Source organism: Lentinus tigrinus (assembly GCF_003813185.1).
Source record: "Lentinus tigrinus ALCF2SS1-7 unplaced genomic scaffold L226scaffold_4, whole genome shotgun sequence".
Lineage (NCBI taxonomy): Eukaryota > Fungi > Basidiomycota > Agaricomycetes > Polyporales > Polyporaceae > Lentinus > Lentinus tigrinus.
Window position 1 is genome coordinate 1,029,379 of NW_027137913.1, and position 20,712 is coordinate 1,050,090.

Here is a 20,712-nt window from a genome sequence, read left to right on the forward strand (position 1 = left end):
CACCAGCCCGAGGGCATGAATGCATGACGCGGGAGTGGATAGTATGCAGTAGGACTAGTAGGATACAGAGGTTCGTGAACTAAGGCTTGTCGTATCTTGAATATTCGTGCAGCATCTGCGTTCACTGGTGACTGGACCGCTCCCATAGCGTCTGGTAGCGTGCGAGCCAGTTGGTTTTGAAGGGTGTATTAAAGGATCAAAGGTAAGATGGTATCGGTTTATTTGGGAAGGTTACGGGATGGGTCCTAGAGACGTTGTCGATAAGTTGACGAGTAATGTTCACCATTCCGTACATACTTACTGTGTGCGAGAAGAGCTGCGTGTCGGGAGCTCCACAGCCCCAGCAAGAATATAACATTTGAGACATTGAGAATTGAACACCGGCAGCCCAATTCCTTATAACTCACCCGCCTGCTCCAAATGCAAAATCGCGGCTGCTTGCTGCTAGGAGACAATTAATGCTTCGGTCTGAGGTTCATATAATTTTCTGGGTATTAACTACTGTACAAGATTATGCCAGTGATGATTATAGAGGCAATCAAACAGGGTACCGAGCAGGAGAGCAACAGGCAGAAGGAGCGGAACACGGTCAAGAGAGGGCGCGGGAGGTGCATCAGATACCGTGTCGCGTCAATCACATGATCTGTTTAGCGCTGGCGCTCTCGCAGCCGAGTTTGGGTAGTCGCACTTCAAGGCACCTCAAGGCGGCCTTGAGACACCGTGAAGCCACCGTGAAGCCATCGGCTAAATTTCTGGTCACTTCACGGCACACTTTGCTTCACGGTACTTCGACTTCACGGCAACACTAGCTGCGGCCTGCAACGTCTGATTTGACGCCGGGTATTGTAGCCGCCGGCTTATATAAGATTACGATCAAATACCACATTTGGAAAAGAAACTTTACTGCAGGCGAACGTTCACGTTCAGTGGGTACCCTCTACTACTACTACCACTGGTACTAGTACCACCTCGCTTTCCCCACACGCTCTCGTTGGTCCTCACGCATATCTTGCTGGGTTTGCTGGCGCATTTTGTCTCTGGGACCTCTGTTCACGCCCTCCACACAAGATGGACTCTAATGATCTCTTCTCGTTCTTGACCGAGGCTCCTCCGGCGGATCTACCACACGATGCCGACGGTGACGTCCAAATGAAAGCAAATGGGTCCACCTCATTGAAGAAACGCAAGGCTTCAACACCTACTGCGGCGGAAGGAAACAGCAGCACCTCCGCTACCTCCGCCCCCTCCGGCAGCAATGAGGCGGGTCCCTCGGAACCCAAGAAGGCACGATTAGCCTCCCCAAATCCTGTTGTTGTGGACGAGGTCGAGATTGAGGCAAAGCGTGAGGTGGCGGCGAGCGCAGGATTGACCGGTGCGGTAGAGGCGGGTTCACGGTTGGAGCTGCGGCATCAGGCAAGTGTCAATATCCGCTACACGAAAGCGCTATCGTTCTGATGCAGTCCGCAGGTACGACACCAAGTCGCGGTGCCTCCTGGTTACCCGTACATACCAATTGCAGACCATGTCCCTCCCGAGAAACCAGCACGCGAATACAAGTTCACTTTGGATCCCTTCCAACAAGTGTCCGTGTACGCCATACAGCGGAATGAGAGCGTACTTGTGTCTGCGCACACCAGTGCGGGAAAGACGGTAGTGGCGGAGTACGCCATTGCGCAGTGTCTACAGCAAAGGCAGCGAGTGATCTACACGAGTCCAATCAAGGCCAGTAAATAGGTTGCTGTACGAGAACCAAGAGAATAAACACCGTTTCAATATAGGCTCTGAGCAATCAGAAGTATCGCGAGATGCTCGCCGAGTTTGGGGACGTCGGCCTTATGACTGGAGACGTCACTATCAACCCGAACGCGACATGTCTGGTCATGACCACGGAAGTACGTCTGTCTCGTGTTCCTAGACGTTGCGCACCTCTGACATGCCTGGCAGATTTTGCGATCAATGCTGTATCGTGGCTCTGAAATCATGCGCGAAGTGGCATGGGTCATCTTTGACGAGATTCACTATATGCGCGACAAGGAACGTGGCGTGGTCTGGGAAGAAACTATCATCCTCTTGCCTCACACTGTGCGCTACGTCTTTCTCTCTGCCACCATCCCGAATGCGATGCAGTTCGCGGAGTGGATATGCAAGTCGCACGAGCAGCCGTGTCACGTTGTCTACACCGACTTCCGACCAACACCGCTGCAGCACTACCTGTTCCCCGCCGGTGGCGAGGGCATCTACCTAGTCGTCAACGAGAAGGGCGAGTTCCGGGAGGACAACTTCACGAAAGCCATGGGCATGCTGCAGGACAGGCAAGGTGACGACCCTGCCGATGCAAAAGCCGGCAAGGGGAAGAAGGGGAAGATCAAGAAGGGCGGCGACAAGAAAGGTGCGTGTTGTGTTCATTGTCGCTCACTTGTTCTATGCGCTGACACTCTGCAGGCTCGTCGGACATTCAGAAGATTGTGCGGATGATCATGTCCAAGAACTACAACCCGGTGATTGTGTTCGCATTCAGCAAGCGCGAGTGCGAGGCGCTCGCGCTGCAGATGTCGAAGCTTGAGTTCAACTCGACGGACGAGCAGGACCTGATCACGAACATCTTCAACAACGCGATGGATAACCTCGCCCCCGACGACCGGCAGCTGCCGCAGATCTCGAACTTGCTCCCGCTCCTGAAGCGCGGGATCGGCATCCACCACGGCGGGCTGCTGCCCATCCTCAAGGAGGTGATCGAGATCCTCTTCCAGGAGGGCCTTATCAAGGTCCTTTTCGCGACCGAGACGTTCTCTATCGGTCTGAACATGCCAGCGAAGACCGTCGTGTTCGTCGCGACGCGCAAGTTCGATGGGCGCGACTTCCGCAACCTCTCTTCAGGCGAGTACATCCAGATGTCTGGCCGCGCGGGGCGTCGTGGGCTGGACGATCGTGGTGTCGTGATCATGATGTGCGACGAGAAGCTGGAGCCGACGGCGGCGAAGGAGATGATAAAGGGCGAGGCGGACAGGCTCGACTCGGCGTTCCACTTGGGGTACAACATGATCCTCAACCTTATGAAGGTTGAGGGTATTAGCCCCGAGTTCATGCTTGAGCGGTGTTTCTACCAGTTCCAGAACAACGCCGAGATCCCGCTGATTGAGGACAGTGAGTGTTGTTGACCATGCCTCCTGCATGGTGTGTAATGCTGACGACTGTGACTATCAGAGCTGCAGAAGGAGGAAGCAAAGAAGGCCGCCATCACCATCCCCGACGAGGAGCTCGTCGCGAGCTACTACGAGTATCGGCAGCAGCTCGATCAGATGGCGGCCGACTTCCGGGAAGTCATTACCCATCCCAATTATGTTCTACCTTTCCTCCAGCCCGGACGCCTCGTCAAGATCAAGCACGATAAGCTAGACTTTGGCTGGGGTATCATTGTGAACTACCAAAAGCGTCTGCCTCCGAAGGTACATCTAACATCATCCGCTCTATGGCGCATCAGTACTGACTGACATGCTTACTACAGAACCGTCCTGGGCCCAAGGTCGATGACATCCCCGCACACGAGCAGTATATCGTCGACGTCCTGCTGTACTGCGCAAGGGGCTCGACCCTGCCCAAAGATCGCAACACGACTACACCAACACCCGGTGGTGTCCAACCATGTCCCTCCGGTCGCAATGGTGAGCCGCTCGTCGTGCCCGTCCTCCTCTCCACGATCGACTCCGTCAGCCGCCTGCGCCTCTTCATGCCAAAAGACCTGCGCTCGCTCGACCAGCGCAACACGACGTGGAAAAGTGTGCTCGAGGTGCAGAGCCGCTTCCCTGACGGGATCCCGCTCCTGGACCCGATCGAGGACATGAAGATCACGGACAGCAAGTTCAAGGAGCTCGTGCAGAAGATCGACACGATGGAGCGCAAGATGTTCGCGAGCCCGCTGCACAAGGACCCGCGACTCCCGGAGCTGTACACGCTCTACGTGCGCAAGCAGGAGCACCAAAACACGATCCGCGAGCTCAAGAAGCGCATCCAAGCAACGCACGACGTGCTCCAGATGGAGGAGCTCAAGTGCCGCAAGCGCGTCCTCCGCCGGCTAGGGTTCACGACCGCGGAGGACATCGTCGATATGAAGGGCCGTGTTGCGTGCGAGATCAGCACAGGCGACGAGTTGCTGCTGACGGAGCTCATTTTCAATGGCGTCTTCAACTTGCTCTCCCCAGAGCAGTGCGCAGGTCTGTTGAGCTGCTTCGTGTTCACGGAGAAGGTACGTTTACCTGTGCTATCTTTGCGGTCTTGTGCACTGACTGACCATATTTCCGTAGAGCGAGCAAGTTACGAAGTTGAAAGAGGAACTTGCAGCCCCGCTCCGCGTCATGCAGGAGATCGCACGGCGCATCGCGAAGGTTTCAAAAGAGTCCAAGTTGCCTATCAACGAAGACGATTACGTAAAGTCGTTCAAGGTCGAGCTCATGGACGCCGTTGTCCAGTGGTGTCGGGGTGCCTCGTTCTCGGACATTTGCAAGGTTTGTGGATGGCAGATTTCGCAAGATGTCTTGTTAACTCGTTCTTTGATCAAAAACAGCTCACCGATCAGTTCGAGGGCAGTCTTATCCGCGTCTTCAGGCGACTGCAAGAACTTATTCGACAGATGGCTCAGGCCGCAAAGGTCATCGGCAACAGCGAGCTGCAGGAGAAGTTCGAGAAGGCGTCCGAGATGCTCGAGCGACCGAACTCGGTTATCTTCTGTTCGTCGTTGTATCTCTAGACTGTTCTCTGCGCATATATATGTATGTCATGACGTGGCTACATCTCCAACATAATCTCTGCAATCTCTCAGTCCGCCAGCCCTGCTTCGACGAGCATGAAGTCGAGGTCGTTCGCGCATCGAGGCAGCTTGCCGTACTCTTCTCCGAGTCCGTCCTCGTCCTCGGCCCCTTCCACTCTCATCTCGTCCCACGTTCCATCCCCAAGAGGGGATTGGTCCTTGGCGGAGTAGAGGATGAAGTCAATCGCGTTCCTAACCCGTCCACCCCTATCGAAGAATACGGCGGTGTGTTGCGAGATCGAGATGCGTCCAAGCATAGCGTCAATGTTTGTGACGGAAGGTACCCCGGCGTCGCCCGGCTGCTTCAGCAACTTCGCGATAACCATTACGATGGCTGTATAACCAACGTAAAACTTCCTGGTTATCCCCTGATTCTGGATGCTCTGCGAGAGATACTCCGTGCCTGGAGCACACTCCAGATCGGATGCCAGAGGAGACTCCAGCGACATCTTCATCATGTCCACTGCGCCGTCGGCCTCGCCTGTAGACGAGCGTTAGCAAGGCGTTTGTATGTCATCATAAGCGGTCTGTCGTACTCAACAGACGGTATCGCATGCGTGGAGAGAGCCATACATCAGTGCACTCGCCACAAGTGCAGCCGAAGACAGGGGCGGATCCGGCTTTGGCGGTCATAATGGGTTGTGGACGGTGAGCTGGACGGGAGATAGGTAGTCAAGGACAGAGCCCACGAAGTCTTTCATATATATGTTCGGACGGATAAAGTCGGTTTCAAGGACAGATGCGAGCCCCCTTTCGCGGGTTACCGCTCTGAGGATGCCCCTAACTGCATTCAGTGCGGAGTCGCATGTTCTCGCAGAGCTCTTGAGGAAGCGGTGACGTCCTGGAGAATGGAGAGGCCGTCGGCAGACCAGTTCGCGAAGGGATATTTGCATGGAGATATCAAGCGGAGGTTAGGGGGCAGGAGAACTTATCCAACGATGCTGGCAAGTCAGACCACAATTTCACTGAAATATTTGGAAGATAGCATGGTAAGTAGTAGAGGAACGTGTCGCGGTTATGGATCCGGACTTACTCTCAGGGACTCGGAGTCGGAGTCGCTGGAGGATGTCGAGATCCTCTCATCGCATACTTACTTCGGCCCGGGCCGGGCCCGGGCTTTTTGGCAAGATGCCAGGCGCCTCGGAGCCCCCGGGCCAACCAACACTTCTACTCAACACCTTCTCGTCGATTACATATCTCGATGTCAGCCCTCCTGAGACAGACCTTGACATGTCCCAAATAAAATGTCAGTTTCAGCATCTTCCTTTGAATCAACTTTCTTCACAATAAGCTGTCCGATGACACGTCTCGCAGCAGCATCGATACAGACTGTCTTCTGTGACCGCTTTAACCTCCACAACGGCGTGGGAGCTCGCAATAACTCAAAAGCAACTCTGGGTCAGCTGAGTTGCGATAGGTGATAAGCCATGCCACAAATTTTCGTGACAGTCGCCTTCCTCTATCCCAACCATGGAGAAGACGTCCAGCACCGAAGTGAGCGTGCAAGACGCGCTTCCCACTACTCAGCCCAGCGACCTCGAAGCGAAGCAAGACGGTGGGGGCATTGTCAGCGACGCTGCAATTCTCGCCAGTCTGGGGTACAAGCAGGAGTTCAAGCGTGCGTTCAGCCCCGTCGAAGTCTTCGGGCTTGGCTTTAGCATCATCGGCGTGTTCCCTTCCATCGCGTACGTGCGGTTCTCGTCCTCTCCTGCACTACCGGTCGCGCTCAACCTCTCCGCACAGCTCTGTGTTGGTCTTTGCTATACCGTATGGAGGTCCTGTTGCGCTCGTGTGGGGGGTGAGTCCGCCTGGGGTTCACCATGACATCCCAGCGTACTGACTACAAGCCGTTGGATACACAGTGGGCTATCTGTTGCTTCTTCCTCATGTTCATCGCATTCGCTATCGCCGAGCTCGGATCTGCTGCGCCAACCTCGGGAGGCTTGTACTACTGGACATGGACTTTCGCGACACCGCGCTGGCGCAATGTTCTCTCCTGGATTGTGGGGTGTAGGTCCATCCTCATGGCATCAAAGCTTCCTCTCTAATGTCATGTATCTTTGCAGACTCCAACTCCATTGGTCTCATTGCTGGACTGGCGGGCGTCGACTGGGGCTGTGCGGTTCAGGTCATGGCTGCTGTGTCTATAAGCACTGATGAGAGCTTCGTGCCAACGACGGGGCAAATCTAGTGAGTATGGACGGTGCATTGTTTGCTTCATCCTGATTCGTCTGACATGCTTTCGCTGATTCAGTGGCCTCTTCATCGCTTTGTTGATCTGTCACGGCATCGTCGCGTCGCTCGCGACGCATGTAATCGCACGACTGCAAGGCTTCTACATCACATTCAACGTTCTGTGTGTACCACTTCAGCTTGCTGCGCTGGAGGCTCCTCTTACATGTCTCCTTTCTTTCAGCCTGTGCCTTGCTGTCATCATATCCCTCGCAGTCGCTACTCCGAGTGATTTCCGCAACTCTGCGTCATATGCCTTCGGAGGGTTTACCAAGCGTGCGTTTATCGTGATCCACGCACATGCCTTACAGGTGAAGTGACAATACCAACAGTCTACGACTGGCCGAACGGGTTCGCATTTGTACTCAGCTTCCTGGCACCGCTATGGACCGTCGGTGCGCACGGTCGGTCGTCTTGGACAAGCATTTGCTCATACGGCGTTTAGGTGGCTTCGACACGGCGGTGCATATCAGTGAGGAGGCCACCAACGCTCGCACTGCCGTTCCTTGGGCAATCATAAGTGGAGTCGGTGCTGCAGGAGTGCTCGGATGGGGTGAGTGGTTCAGTGGTGCTCCATGCATGCATCAGCATGATCTCACTGGGAGATTGATCAGCGATCAATATCGCGCTAGCCTTCAACATGGGCAAGGACATGGAGAGTATTGTGTCCAACCCTATCGGCCAACCCATGGCGACTGTACGTTTGTATTGTGTCCCTCCAGAACTCACATAGTGTGTGCTGACGCCCTTGTTGGACCCAGATACTCTTCAACAGCCTTGGCCGCAACGGGACGCTTGCGATATGGGCCGTCGTCGTCGTCGCACAGTGCGTCTTCATATACTCTGCAATCTAGATATCAACCTCGCTGACAGCGAACACCTCTAGATTCCTGATGGGCTCTGGCTCCGTAAGAGTAACCTTGCGTGGCCTTGGAGTCAGTGCTCATGCTCCTCTGCATATAGCTCATCGCCGCGTCGCGTCAAGTCTTCGCGTTCGCTCGGGATGGCGCGCTACCCTTCTCCCGCATCGTCTGTCGCGTCAATCCATACACACAGACTCCTGTCAATGCAGTATGGTCGTCCGTCCTCATCGCGCTTCTCTTCGGCCTCCTCGCATTTGCCGGGCCTGCCGCGAACTCGGCGATATTCAGTCTGGCTATCGCTGGTCAGTACATCGCATACGCTATCCCTATCATGTGCCGTTTCCTCGGCGGCAAGGCATGGAAGCCAGGACCATTCTCCCTAGGTCGTTTGGTATGTCTTTCTTTATACAGTATATGCGCGTGACGCACCTTGATACTGACATGGGCGATCCATGTAGGGACTTCCCGTCGCTGTCGTCGCTGTGTCGTGGATGATCTTCTCCATCGTGATCGTCGCGTTCCCTGCGGCGCCCGCGCCCGACACCGAGGGCATGAACTACATGAGCGTCGTGATGGGTGGATGGGTGGATGGATCCTCCTCTGCCTCGCGTACTTCTACCTGCCCGTGTACGGAGGCAAACACTGGTTCAACGGCCCGCAGACAACTTTGGACGGTGGTCGCCGCTCTGGCCCCATCACAGTATCCAACGAAGATAGTGTCAGCTCACAATCGGACGGTGAGAAGCGTCGTGATGTGTGATCGATGGAGAGAAAGTTAGTGTTGGTACTTGTCGCCGTATTTGTTGGAGCTGACAGGTGGCGTAGCGTTATAGACTGTAGAACCATGCACGATTCACATTTGTACCATAGATATTTCGACGTTGTGGCGATATCACAACGCGACGGTCGTCACAATTATCTACTGAGCAACTTACGACATGCATGCGAAACCCGTCTGGCTGACTCCGGACTTAATGCAGGTATTGCCTAATCCTCGTGCTATACGACGGCGCAAAACATGGAGCTGTGAGTGCATGTCACTTTAAGCCTGCTGGCATGAGTTCACTCGCTCTGTATAGCGGGAATCCCCCCCCCAATTTATGCAGGGTGACGAACCAATCAGATCCAGCTCCAAGGGATTCGGTATGGGGCCTGTCACGACCTGCGGGGCGGTAGTGTTATAAGTGTCGAACTAGGGACGTACGTATGTGATGCAGCTCGCACTCAGAAGATCCTGGGCCGCATTTACAACGGTATTCCTTGCTACCTTTAGAGATGCAGGGAGGAAGTGAAGCGCCATGGAGTAATGGTTGATCAACGTAGAGATGAACTTAGTACTCAGTACTCAGAGCTCGAGGCTGAGTGAACTTCAACCGTGCGCAGGCGAAGTGGCGTGAGAAATGACAAGCACTCAGCGCGCTCATATGTTTGTTGTCCCACATCGCCAGCATCGGAAATCAACTCTCTACATGTGCGTGGTCGTGCGAAGTACAACGGGATGGCAAATTGACAGATATATTTGTCTCTTTCAGGGCTCCAAAGCTTTTGCTTTACCAGAAACCGCCCCCTCCGCCGTGGGTGCCCAAGGTCATATATGGTGGAACACCGTAATGTTCTTGCATTTCCCTCGTCGCCTTCGCCACTCATTTCTACTAGTTTTGACAACAGTATCATAATGGACCCTCCACCCCCGATTCCCGAAGAGCTACACGGTCGGGCTAGGGTCCTATATGGCTTCGAGATCAGCGACAAGCTGATGGCGGAGTATCGCGAGAGACATGGCATCGAGATTCCAGACACAATCTCCGCGGTTATCATCTACAAGTTCGCGCTCCTCAAGACTTTCGCACAGGAGATGGGGATGGACTTCGTGACATGGTTATCGGAGAAGCCGCGTTTCAGCAGTCGCACGACCCGGCCTAACCAGGAGGATATGGTCTTCTGGGCGGCGGGCAAGTATGGGCAATGCATGAACAGTACATGCCCGAGCCCCGATGTGCTTAGGAAATACATCCAGAAGCTGGGTGTCGAAATGGAACCTGCGTGGCATTAGGAGAGCTCGGGTTGGATGTGACTTTGTCGCTTGTATGTTCGGCGTATGGAATGCGCACCTATCGTTATGATCTCCTCAGTACCTCCCATCTTGTGCCTGACAGGTATGCCGCATGCCTGCCAGACCCATCTGTACGGGAAACGCGGATTTGTAGGCAAGCTCTGAGCCTCTGCAATCTCGTTCATAATCAGCCAGCGGCTGACTTTTACTTCTCAATTTCTCGGATAGCGACCCTCACGAACATCAATCCGATGGAGTCATGATCGCTCCGCGACCAATGGCCCATTATGACGACGCTGAACTTTGACATGGCTACGCCTTCAGTGCACTGTGAGACAGATGTAATGGCGTTCTCCGCAGCGCGAGGGTTATTGGTCGGATCGTCCAAGGGCGTCTTACTACCAGCCTAGGCGTAGTCAGCGCGAACACCGTGATTGCCAGACGTAGTAGTTACGGTCGGACGACCAATGGAAATCGAGATGAGACTTGAACGTACCGTCGAGAACAGGTGGAGGATAGGTAGTGTTCAATCTACAGGACCAATGTACCGTCATCGCAGCAATGGAGTAAGACGACACGGTTCGAACGGCCAGGTCGAAGGATCCTAGAGCACTCTGAGTATATAATATATGCGGGTACGCAGATACGCGTGCGATTAACTTCCGACCTAAGTTCTACCTCCTATGCTCTGACTATGTACCAATCCATCCGTCCCTGCGACCCAGGTCCTCCAGGCCGGCGCATTGGCGGCGTGCCCGCAGGTCTTGGAGACGACGCCGTCCCAGGGTCCATCCCATACCGTTGTTGCGGCTGGGCCCAGCCCGCCGAGGGCTCGCACCGCCGTTCGGTGCTTGAGGCATACCCAGGGGTGCAGTCTCAGAAATACTCGATGAGCTTCTGTACGGTAGCCTTGTCGTCCTTGCCCTTCATGTACTCCTCCATTAGCTAGGAAGGATCGAAATTTGTCAGCCAAGCCCAGGAAAAAATCCACCACCAAAGCGGACGACACTCACCTTATTCACCCTCAGGTAGCTTTCGACAAACTCCACACCCAGGAGACCTTTGACGGCCTCGTCCGAATCGAGCGCCTTCCTCGCCTCCTCGATCGACTGCGGCAGCTTCAGCTCATCCACCAGCCCGACCTCTTTCTTCTCCCCATCGCTCATTTCATGCGCCGGCTTACCACAGTCCCCGGTCACCAACGCGGCCTCATCCAAGATGCCCCGCAACCCGGCTGCGATGATACCTGCAAACGCAAGGTGCGGCGCCGCCGTCGCGTCGCTGCTCTTCAGCTCGAAGTGCGTGTTTCCTCCCGGTTCACACACGCGGAGCGGAGCTTCCTTGTTGTACGTGCCCCAGCACGATGTGGTGCCGCCCGCGTGGATGCCGTCTTGCATGCGCGCGTACGATGCGGCATTCGGGAGGGTGAACGCGACGACCGCAGGGAGGTGCGCGAGTACGCCTTGCATGAAGGAGCGCTCTGTGGGGCTCACCCACGGCGCGGTGTCCTCGTCTTCCTTCCGGGTCTTCGATTTACCGCCTTGGACGGATATGTGCACATGGGCTCCGTTCCCGCCTGTCGGCGAGGTGGCGGTCAATGCAGTGCTCAGCAAGGACCATTGATGTTCGGGAAGTGAATGCCTGTACTATACTCACAGCTATCCCCCTGTAGTCGTGGGCAGAATGTCGCTTTGAGGCCGTGCTTGTTGGCGATATTGTAGATCGTTTCGCGCGTGAAGACGATTGCATCCGCGGCCTCCAGCGGTGGCAGCGGTCCTGTCACGACCTCATACTGAAAATACTGCATCAGCGATCTGGACGAGGGGCGTTGGACAGAAGCCTCAGATAAGCTCACCTGCCCAGGTGCGGCCTCTGCGTGGTACTGCTGGACCTCGAGGCCCGCGTCGATCAAGCATTGTACGATCTCCTCGAGCACAAGGGCCTCTATGCTTCCGGTACGGAGCTTCGCCGAGCATGACCAATCTGCGCTGTTGACGTAGATAGGCTCAGGGCTCGTCGCGCTGAGAAGCATGAACTCGTGCTCCATGCCAACCAGGAAGGAAACTCCAGCTTTCTGCTCAGCTTCCCTAAGCAAATTGAATAGCAATGCATTAGTCGCTGATCATACAGACGTTCCCAAGGCGCTGAGAGACACACCTCACCAAGCGATGCACAATTGTCCTTGGGCATATAGGTACTTCGGGTGCCTTTCCCGGCGAGGGGTGCTTCTCCTGGAACCAGCCCATGACGACAGCATGGCCCGGGGAAAACGTGCATATCCGCCAGCTGCTGAGGTCGGGGACGTAAAGCCACTCGCCGACGGCGCCAAAGCCGTCTGCCACGCTCGACCCGACGACGCCAAGCGTCAGTGCGGGCACGCTTATGCCGCTGCGCTTGTTCGGGTTCTCGTAGAGCTTGCTGAAGGCGGCGACTGGGAGTATGCGGACGCGCGGCGTATTGATGTAGTCGATCCATTGGATACGGACGAACTTGACGTCCGGTGTCAGGATTTTGTCCAGTGATTTTCCTGCATATGAGGCATGAGCGACAAGTTCCTGATGTACTGCAGTATATCGTACGCACCTGCGGTCATTGCGAGTGAGGGCCAGCTGATCAGGACGTATGGAGGGAGGGAGGCAGGGGAAGTGCAGGATTGATCGGAGGCTGCTGCTGGAGTCAGGAATATATGTCGTTCTGCCACAAGTATTGACAGACACCACCCCTCTTCGCGTGAAGGTAAGTACAACCTCCGAATCGCGAACCATGTCCCGATCCGAAGCAACAAAGACAAGTACTGATGTCTATGTCACTGTGGTGCTTGAAGCTGTGGACGTCACCGGCCCCTCTTATCCCATGACGTAGGCATGTCAGAACTCTTGTACGGAGCAAAGACGTTCCGTCGAGGTTTGGAGGGGGGAACTGGACTGAAGCGCGTACTACTAGGACGCATCTTCATCGCGGTGCCACATGGCCAGCTACGGTCGACCGGCGGTAGTCGTCGACCGTGGTCAACTTTCGTCAACCGGCCGTCGACAGTCGACGGTCGACCCCTCGTCAACCGGTCAACTTCATGGTCGACTGCAGGTAGCCGCAGGTCGACTGTTCGTCAACTTTCTCAGGGTCGGTCAACTATCACACGCTCTTGGGAGTTAGCGCTTAGCAAGCGCCTGTCCAAGCCAACTGTACTTCCGAGTCAGCTTGTGCTGGCAACCTAGCGGCACGCGTGCGCTCGGTGCCAGACCAGATCCCCGCAATGCTTGAATACAATGCCTCAATGCCTTCTAGATCAAGTATACACACCCTCAGCTTATCGCTTATTATCTCCGCATAGCTCAGAAGTACTCAATGTACTTCCGGACTGTCGCCTGCTCGTCCTTGCCCGTTATCCACCTCTCCATCAACTAAACAAGCATGCATCAGCCAAGACCACGTAGTGCCGCCAACACTCACCTTGTTCACGTTCAGATAGCTCTCCACGAACTCCGCTCCAAGCAGATCCTTCACACCTGCGTCCGAGTCAAGAGCGTCCCTCGCCTCCGCGATGGTCTTCGGCAGCTTCAACGCCTTGTCCAGCCCAACCGCCTTTCTCTCCGCCTCGCTCATCACATGCGCCGGCTTGTGGCAATCTCCAGTAGTCAAGAGCGCCCCATCCAAGATCCCCCGCAGCCCAGCAGCGACAATGCCCGCAAACGCCAAGTGCGGCGTCGCCGTCGCATCGCTGCTCTTGACCTCAAAGTGCGAGTGCCCGGCAGGCCCGCACACACGGACGGGTGCCTCCTTGTTGTACGTGCCCCAGCACGCCGTGGTGCCCCCCGCCCAGATGCCGTCGATCATGCGCGCGTACGACGCGGCGGTGGGGAGCGTGAACGCGACGACGGCGGGGAGATGGGTGAGGATGCCTTGCAGGAAGGAGCGCTCCGTTGGCGACATCCGCGGCGCACGGTCCTCGTCCGCTTTCCGTGTCTCCGTCTTGCCGCCGTGCACGGAGATGTGCACGTGGGCGCCGTTCCCGCCTGGAGAAGCAGAAGAAGCCAGATGCAGATGAGCACACACATGAGAAGAGAGAGACCTCGCCGCCGGGAGAAGCACTGACATGAGTCCGCGTGCAGCCGCGGCGTGAAGGTCGCCTTGAGGCCGTGCTTGCTCGCAATGTTGTAGATCGTCTCGCGCGTAAAAACGACCGCGTCGGCTGCCTGGAGGGGCGGCAGCGGGCCCGTCACGATTTCATACTGATGATATCGGACAAGAGAGATTGGTGTGGCTTCAGTGATAGGATTGCCAGTAGGTCTTCCACGAAACCCTCACCTGCCCGGGAGCCGCCTCCGCGTGATATTGCTGGAGCTCGATGCCCGCGTCGAGCAGGCAGTTCGAGATCTCCTCGAGCACAGTGTTCTCGATACTCCCAGTGCGGAACTTGGCCGCGCATGACCAGTCGGCGTTGTTCACGTAGACTGGTTCCGGGGTCGTTTGGCTGAGGAGCATGAACTCGTGCTCCACGCCGACCAGGAATGAGACGCCAGCCTTGTCTTGCGCTTCTCTAGGTGAAGGATGTATCAGTAGCTAGCTTAAGTTGCGGATCAGAAACGAGCGGGTCGCGCTATGTAACTCTCAGTAATGCCGCGGCGCTCCCACTCAGCGTCATCAAAGACCGCCGTGGTTCAGCGCTTCAGCGTTCAACCACGACGTGCAAACCCCGCAACAAAGCACTCCAGCAAAGTAACTCACGTCACCAAGCGATGCAAGAGCGTCCGCGGGCACAGCGGCACCTCGAGCCCCTTCCCCGGGGCGGGCGTCTTCTCCTGGAACCAGCCCATGACGACCGCATGGCCCGGCGCGTACGTGCACACCCGCCAGCTGCTGAGGTCCGGTACGTAGAGCCACTCGCCGACGGCGCCAAACCCGTCCGCGACGTTCAGCCCGACGATGCCGAGCCCGACGTGCGGGATCCCGAGGCCGACGCGCGTGCCGGGGTGCTCGTAAAGCTTGCGGAAGTACGCGGCGGAGAGGACGCGCACGCGCGGGGTGTTGATGAAGTCGATCCATTGGACGCGGACGAACTTGATGGCGGGCGTGAGGAGCGAGTCTAGGGCGGGCGGCTTTGCTGCTGCTGCTGCTGCTGTGGAGGGCGAGGGGGCGCTGTAGAGCGCGCCGTACGTTCCCGAGGACATGATTGCCTGCCACTGATCGGAAGGAGTTTCAAGTTGGTGGTGTTGTGGAGATAACCTGCGCTGAACGGTCTATGGTGAGACTTCTAGGTGCAACGGAAGTCTAGGGGTGTCGTTACGACGCCAGTTGCTGCTCGGCCGCGGAGTATATATACACGACGTCTGCTAAGCCAGCGTCCCGCGTTTCAAATCGGAAGTCAGCCTCGTGCCGCAGGCGAACGGGTTTACGGTGTCTCAAAGATGAACCACCCACCGAGGTTGGGAGTGATTGCGCAGCTGGTCTCAAAGAAACTTGGGTGGGCTGGCACAGCGCGTCGATCTTAGGATGAGTACTTATTACACGCTCAAGGGAAGAGTCAGTCAGTGCCACGCGATTGATAACGAATGGCCAGGTCTGTCAGTGTCAGTCGCCAGACATACCATATGGGGAAAGTGGCGTGTAGAGGCGCTCATTACTGCGTCCCGGTCCGCACGGATAAGTATCGCGGGGTGGAAGAACAAGATACACAGCGCGTACTTGGTGAGGGAGAGACGACATCCGTGGGGCACCCGCTGAGGCCGGCGACGTGTTTTGTACGGCTCGAAAGCGAAAAGAACAGAGGCATAGTTCAAGATGTCCCGTACGGGCTGGAGGAGCCTAGTAGTAAGCGAAGAGAGCATGCCGAGGTACGAGGAACTCTAGTAGAGGCTGGCTACTAGCGAGCCTACTTACACGCGTGCGTGCGACGTATCACAAAATCTACGGCTATGTCGTTGTGTTCTGTTCATAGCAAGGTTTTTAGCACGCAGGCACGATGTACCCGAGGTCCTCAAGGATCGAGTATATTGCTACAAGAACGTCTCTTGATATTCGCGTCAGAGTCCAGTGAAGGGCATCGTAGCCTTGCTCATTGATTATGAAGACGCAATACTTACTGCTGGCAATGGAACGAACCTCGAACCTTTCGGATCGGCGTCGTGGTATAGACGCAAGCGAATCAACAGGCAAGCAGTGAGCACTTACTGTCAATGCAGATATCCGTCGGCGAGCAGCTGACGAAATAGACCGCATTCACGTCATTAAACGGTCCCGGCTTAGCTGCAGGACTCAACAAAGAGATACTGACGTGTCGTCACAGCGGACATGTAACGGATCGAACGCTGCTCGATACCAGCCGAGCAGTACGCTCAAGCTCAAGCTGGCAAACATCTGAGTTAGCGTACCGAGGGCATCCTGACTGTGCGGAGCCGTGGCCTTGACAAGGCACGCTGAGTGCACACGAGTCTCCCGAGGAGCCTGTAGGACTCACTCACTGACAGAACGATCCGAGAGAACAGCTGCAGGTAGCCCGTGGAAGAGCTCCACCATGAACAGAGCCAATACTCCGCTTGCGTGGAAGATGTCTGACGTTCGCATTCGGTGACGACTGCGGTAGACGACACAAGCGACTCCACTACTTCCGAGTCTTCGTGCAGCCCCGCCTCTCCGCTCTTGCTTCCCTGGCTGCGACTCGATGCGCGACGCTGCAACGAGACACTCACCGGCAGTTCTACTGCTGTCCCTACATTGAGGATCAGGGCGGGTGTGTGGCCCGATACCCACTCGAACCTCTTCGCCTGTCCGATATGCATGAGTGTATGCGTCGGAACACATGCTTTCTCGGGCCTGCCACAGCTTCGAGGAAGGGAATGGCAGTCAGACGAGCGTGCACAAGAAGATAAGCAACGGACATTTCAGGCAAGCGTACGCAGCTCCAGCAGCACGCACGGGGGAGGCGGCGGCGGCGGCGGCGGAGAGCGGGGAACGGGGACAGGCACTTTCTCCGAGCTGGCAGTGGAGATGCAGCAGCTCGACGAGCACTGGGGCACAAGGCGCCAAGCCCAAGGCCCGATCCGATGCGTTGACTGGTCTAGGCAAAGAGACTGATGGGATGATATATGGCAGCATCGCTGGACTTGAACTTGAGTCGAGATCACGCCGGTGCAGCGTGCACCCCCGTGCATCCGCGCACCGAAGCTGGTGCGTATCGGGCTAGAGTGCTGCCCAAAGTCAGCGGAGGATATTTGACCGCGGAGAGACGGGGATCGCACGACGGGCAGCGGACAGTTTCGTCCGGGAGAGTGAACGGACAAAACGCGAGGCAAACGTCCGCTCGAGACCGGTTCGCGTCGGCCGAGGAAGGCTCTCACAGAAAGGTAAAACCGGACTTCATTTCCTGAACGTATGTGCGTAATGGAGGAGGCGACGAGGGCGGTAGCGACGGACGGGACGAGACTGGGTTAAGCCTGGATAGGCGCAGGTGGGAGGGGTACGTACAGGACAAGCGTTACTCACCTGCGTGGACGCACAGGAAGCGATCGGGGCGAGCGAGAGGGCGCGGATCCAGCGATGGAACCTGCCAGCGGGGGGTTCTGAGCGGGAGCGGTGGGACCTAGAGCTGACAGTGGGCGTGAACATGGCGGCACAAATCGGGGCGTGTCCTGCCTGTACAGCCGCACTCGGCGAACGAGCAGCCATAGAGAGGACGAGAGAGCGTGCGCTTGAGTCTAATCAGACGCCGCGCAGCGTGCCTCGCGCTAAATGCGTCCTTGGTCGGGCATGGTCCTGCACGTTCCCATATGTGTGGCTGGCAGACGCAGCGTTGCTGGTGGGCGTCGGAGGTCGCGAATGCAGCCGTAGAATGGGCCAAGGCACGAGGACGAGGAGGCGGAAAGGGGCGGGAGACGCCGAGCGAGAGTTGTGGTCTTGTATGGTGTCAATCTGCTGTCCTAAGTGGTTTGTGTGCTGTGATCGAGCGATCGATACGATGCGGAAGGCCTTGGGTCCCCTGAAGATCTGCCCGCTCGCTCTGCCCCCTTCTTCCGCCGGGCAGGGAGGAGGTGTCCGTGCGCGAGTGCAGGTGAGCTCGGCTAACGTCTGCTGGATGAACGGTTGGGGAGAGGGCTGCGATGATGCATTAGAGCTCGGGTCGGGACCCGGCGAAACGCAATCAGAATGCTGGCGCTAGTGCACGATCGTACCAGAGTGCTGGAATTGGGGCCTGAAAGTGTGCTGGCGGCAGGGGCCTGAGCGCGGTCAGCTGTGCGCTGGATCGCGCTGGCCGCGCTGGCTGTGTGCGACACGGCGTCGGGAGGAATGCAGGCGTTGTGGGAGGAGGTGCGTGGGGTTCGAAGGCAGCAGCGGTGGTTCTCTCGCGTACGGAGCCGGGCAAGAAGCAGGGGAGGGGGAAGCGAGGCGTGGAAAAGGGCGGAGAGGCGGAAAACGAGGCTCGCGAGAGACCGTCACTGGGGGCCGTCACAGCACTGGTCCCCCCGCCCCGCAATCTGCGTCCGAGTGCGCGTGGCCACTGGCCGCCCTTGTCTTGTCCCGATCGACCCAAAACATGCTCTGCTACAACCATTTTTACGACGAATCCGCGCCCGATCACGACTGCCACTGTCAACCGGATCCAGAGCCTATATTCATCCATGACCCCTGCAAGTCCTCCTTCCCCCCTCTCGCGCCCTCGCCCGTCCCGACTATCATAAACTGCTACCTCTTTCATGCCGCTCACGTCGCCGTCCCTCTGACCCTCAGAATGCCCTCCGGTGAGCCCCACTACGACCCTCTCTCCCGCGACCCCGTCCCCGCCCGCCTCCCCTCCTCCCTCGAGGCCCCCCACGTCCCCTCCTACTCCCCATACCAACGCATCGACCTCCTCCACCTCAACCGCGACGTCCTCTCCACCATCTCCCACTTCTGCTCCCCCCACGATGCCGTCCAGTTTGCACAGACCTGCAAGGACGCGTACGAGATTGTCATGCCCCGTATACTCGCCGACGTCACCATTGGCCAGTCAGACGAGAACCAGGACGAGCCCCGCGACCCTCCTGTCCCGGACGACACCAGCACTCTCCAGGGCCCTGACCGCCTCGAGATGTTCTGCAACTTCATGCTTGCCGACCCCAAGACCCGCATGAGACATCTCAGGGCTCTCCGTCTCCTCGACTACGCCTTTGCCCGTCCCTCCAATACAGGCTTCAGGGACGGCTGGGATGCCGACTTCTCTCCCGCAGACTCCCTTGCCCGACTCCTCCATGAGGCAACCAACCTTCGAGTCCTCCACATACGCGACGCCGAACCCCTCTTCCAGTCCCATCCCGCCGTCTACGAGGCCCTTGCCGAGCTCCCCGTTCTCAAGGAGATATCCCTCTACTACATCGGCAACTTTTGCCTCAAGGCTATCTCTCAGCTTCGCAGCAGGCCCGCGATCATTGAAAATGGCCTCTGGAAGGACGGTCCGCGCCCGCAGGGAGACGTAACCCCGTTTGGGCCGTACATCAACTCCTTCCAGCACATCAAGCTCTGGGAGTGTGGTTGCATGCTCGAGAGCGTCGTTGACCGCTTCATTTGGCCGAACGTCCACACGCTTGACATTGGAGGCCGCATTGCCAAAATCTCCGAGCTCGCACACGCTTTTCCCAACCTGCGGCGGCTCACCTTCTACCTGGAATTCTCGGTCAAGCAGGAGACAGGTCCGGCAGCGTGTTGGCCGGAGCTAGACTATCTCGAGACGAGCGCCCCCATCCCTTCCTTCCCGTCACCCGTGCGCCGAGTGCAGCTCCAGTACGGGATTGGCGCGAGGTACGGCACGCAGCACGACTTGAAGACGCTCCCGCTCATGGAGAAGACCAACCCCGTCGCCCTCTCGTGCACGATCGCCCACACCGTTTCGGAGACCATGCTCGAGCGGATGAAGACGTCGATGCCTTCCCTGCAGTACCTCGAACTCATCCTCAACAGCGGCGGCCGCGCAAGCATGGAGTGGCAGGCCTTCCAGGAATGGGTCGTACGTGTACTCAATCATTCAATTCCTCGCGCGCCAACGAGCTCATCTGATCTTCCGTAAAGGAGCGTAACCTTGAGATCATGCGGGCAACCTCGATTGTGGGACTGTGCATTGCATACTCTGGCGCCGCCGGAAGCTCGAACCCTGACGACACCTCGGTAGCTGACGCCAACCGGCGCCGCTCTACTCACGTCGCACTCATGCTGGCCCGCGCCGTCAAGACCCTCTCCTACATCGCTGTCGGCCGCCATGAGCACGAGAAGGATGTCGGCATGTACGACGTCGACTGCCTATGGTTCCAGATATCCCGCCCCGCGGATGAGACTCAAGAGCCCTCGTTAGAGCTTCTGACCGCTGCGGAGGGTGAGCGGATACGAGAGATGCTTCAGAACACCCCGCGGGTGTGATCTCGCCTACGATGGTTAGTCGCTTCCCTTTTCCTGTTGGCGCCCATACCCAACGCGTCTGTTCTCCACCAGGGCTGCTCTTCGCACGTCGATGGCTTCCTCATCTCCACCTCTAATGATTGGCCCGCACTTGCTTCATCCCGGAACAGTACCCTTCTATCTGCAGCGCTAGCGATCTCCAAGATACCACGAGCTCGATTTTCGGTGATGGTTTCCGGTTCCTGTTGTTTTTGTTCTCTGTATGTCATCGTCCGTCCGTCCTCGGTCTCTCTTCGTCCTTCATCTGTGTATATCTCTTTGCCACATTAGTGTAACATAGCCGTCTCGGGAGTCTGCCATTTAGTGGAAGAGTATATTCGCCGTGCTTAAGTATATGTTAG

The 20,712-nt window shown here is 57.0% G+C and overlaps 8 protein-coding genes across 8 annotated transcripts; 5 read left to right on the forward strand and 3 right to left on the reverse strand.

Annotated features, from left to right (window-relative positions):
- Positions 1-933: 933 nt before the first annotated feature.
- Positions 934-5,188, forward strand: L226DRAFT_550753 (antiviral helicase). The gene is made up of 9 exons (XM_067682774.1): positions 934-1,413; positions 1,468-1,722; positions 1,779-1,892; positions 1,945-2,389; positions 2,443-3,144; positions 3,205-3,446; positions 3,506-4,243; positions 4,302-4,502; positions 4,562-5,188. Exons 1-9 carry the CDS (start codon positions 1,069-1,071, stop codon positions 4,742-4,744), a joined length of 3,225 nt encoding a protein of 1,074 aa, XP_067539806.1. The 5' UTR covers positions 934-1,068; the 3' UTR covers positions 4,745-5,188.
- Positions 4,813-5,437, reverse strand: L226DRAFT_567397 (uncharacterized protein; the record flags this gene model as incomplete). Its single annotated transcript, XM_067684022.1, has 2 exons — positions 4,813-5,285; positions 5,341-5,437. 2 exons carry the CDS (start codon positions 5,435-5,437, stop codon positions 4,813-4,815), a joined length of 570 nt encoding a protein of 189 aa, XP_067539807.1.
- Positions 5,438-5,968: 531 nt separating this feature from the next.
- L226DRAFT_531060 (APC amino acid permease) lies at positions 5,969-8,827 on the forward strand. The gene is made up of 13 exons (XM_067679999.1): positions 5,969-6,489; positions 6,548-6,602; positions 6,667-6,814; positions 6,871-6,994; positions 7,059-7,160; positions 7,221-7,312; positions 7,369-7,431; positions 7,482-7,589; positions 7,651-7,733; positions 7,798-7,862; positions 7,923-7,944; positions 8,000-8,290; positions 8,358-8,827. Exons 1-13 carry the CDS (start codon positions 6,275-6,277, stop codon positions 8,676-8,678), a joined length of 1,689 nt encoding a protein of 562 aa, XP_067539808.1. The 5' UTR covers positions 5,969-6,274; the 3' UTR covers positions 8,679-8,827.
- Positions 8,828-9,350: 523 nt separating this feature from the next.
- L226DRAFT_531061 (uncharacterized protein) lies at positions 9,351-10,038 on the forward strand. Its single transcript, XM_067680000.1, has 3 exons — positions 9,351-9,370; positions 9,432-9,506; positions 9,556-10,038. Coding segments are annotated over exons 1-3 (474 nt in total). The 5' UTR covers positions 9,351-9,368; the 3' UTR covers positions 9,953-10,038.
- Positions 10,039-10,828: 790 nt separating this feature from the next.
- On the reverse strand, positions 10,829-12,545 carry L226DRAFT_520235 (glutamine synthetase/guanido kinase; the record flags this gene model as incomplete). The annotated part of the gene is made up of 6 exons (XM_067678623.1): positions 10,829-10,897; positions 10,966-11,528; positions 11,609-11,744; positions 11,808-12,039; positions 12,110-12,479; positions 12,536-12,545. The coding sequence occupies 6 exons, from the start codon at positions 12,543-12,545 to the stop codon at positions 10,829-10,831; spliced, it is 1,380 nt and encodes a 459-aa protein (XP_067539810.1).
- A 595-nt stretch (positions 12,546-13,140) lies between these two features.
- Positions 13,141-15,399, reverse strand: L226DRAFT_480056 (glutamine synthetase/guanido kinase). The gene is made up of 5 exons (XM_067676867.1): positions 14,678-15,399; positions 14,258-14,489; positions 14,046-14,181; positions 13,403-13,965; positions 13,141-13,353 (listed from the first exon to the last, which is right to left on the reverse strand). Exons 1-5 carry the CDS (start codon positions 15,118-15,120, stop codon positions 13,285-13,287), a joined length of 1,443 nt encoding a protein of 480 aa, XP_067539811.1. The 5' UTR covers positions 15,121-15,399; the 3' UTR covers positions 13,141-13,284.
- Positions 15,400-17,289: 1,890 nt separating this feature from the next.
- L226DRAFT_244808 (uncharacterized protein) lies at positions 17,290-18,358 on the forward strand. Its single transcript, XM_067673206.1, has one exon. It carries the CDS (start codon positions 17,553-17,555, stop codon positions 18,102-18,104), a length of 552 nt encoding a protein of 183 aa, XP_067539812.1. The 5' UTR covers positions 17,290-17,552; the 3' UTR covers positions 18,105-18,358.
- A 121-nt stretch (positions 18,359-18,479) lies between these two features.
- On the forward strand, positions 18,480-20,332 carry L226DRAFT_567401 (uncharacterized protein; the record flags this gene model as incomplete). Its single annotated transcript, XM_067684023.1, has 2 exons — positions 18,480-19,925; positions 19,988-20,332. The coding sequence occupies 2 exons, from the start codon at positions 18,480-18,482 to the stop codon at positions 20,330-20,332; spliced, it is 1,791 nt and encodes a 596-aa protein (XP_067539813.1).
- Between the last annotated feature and the right edge of the window lie 380 nt (positions 20,333-20,712).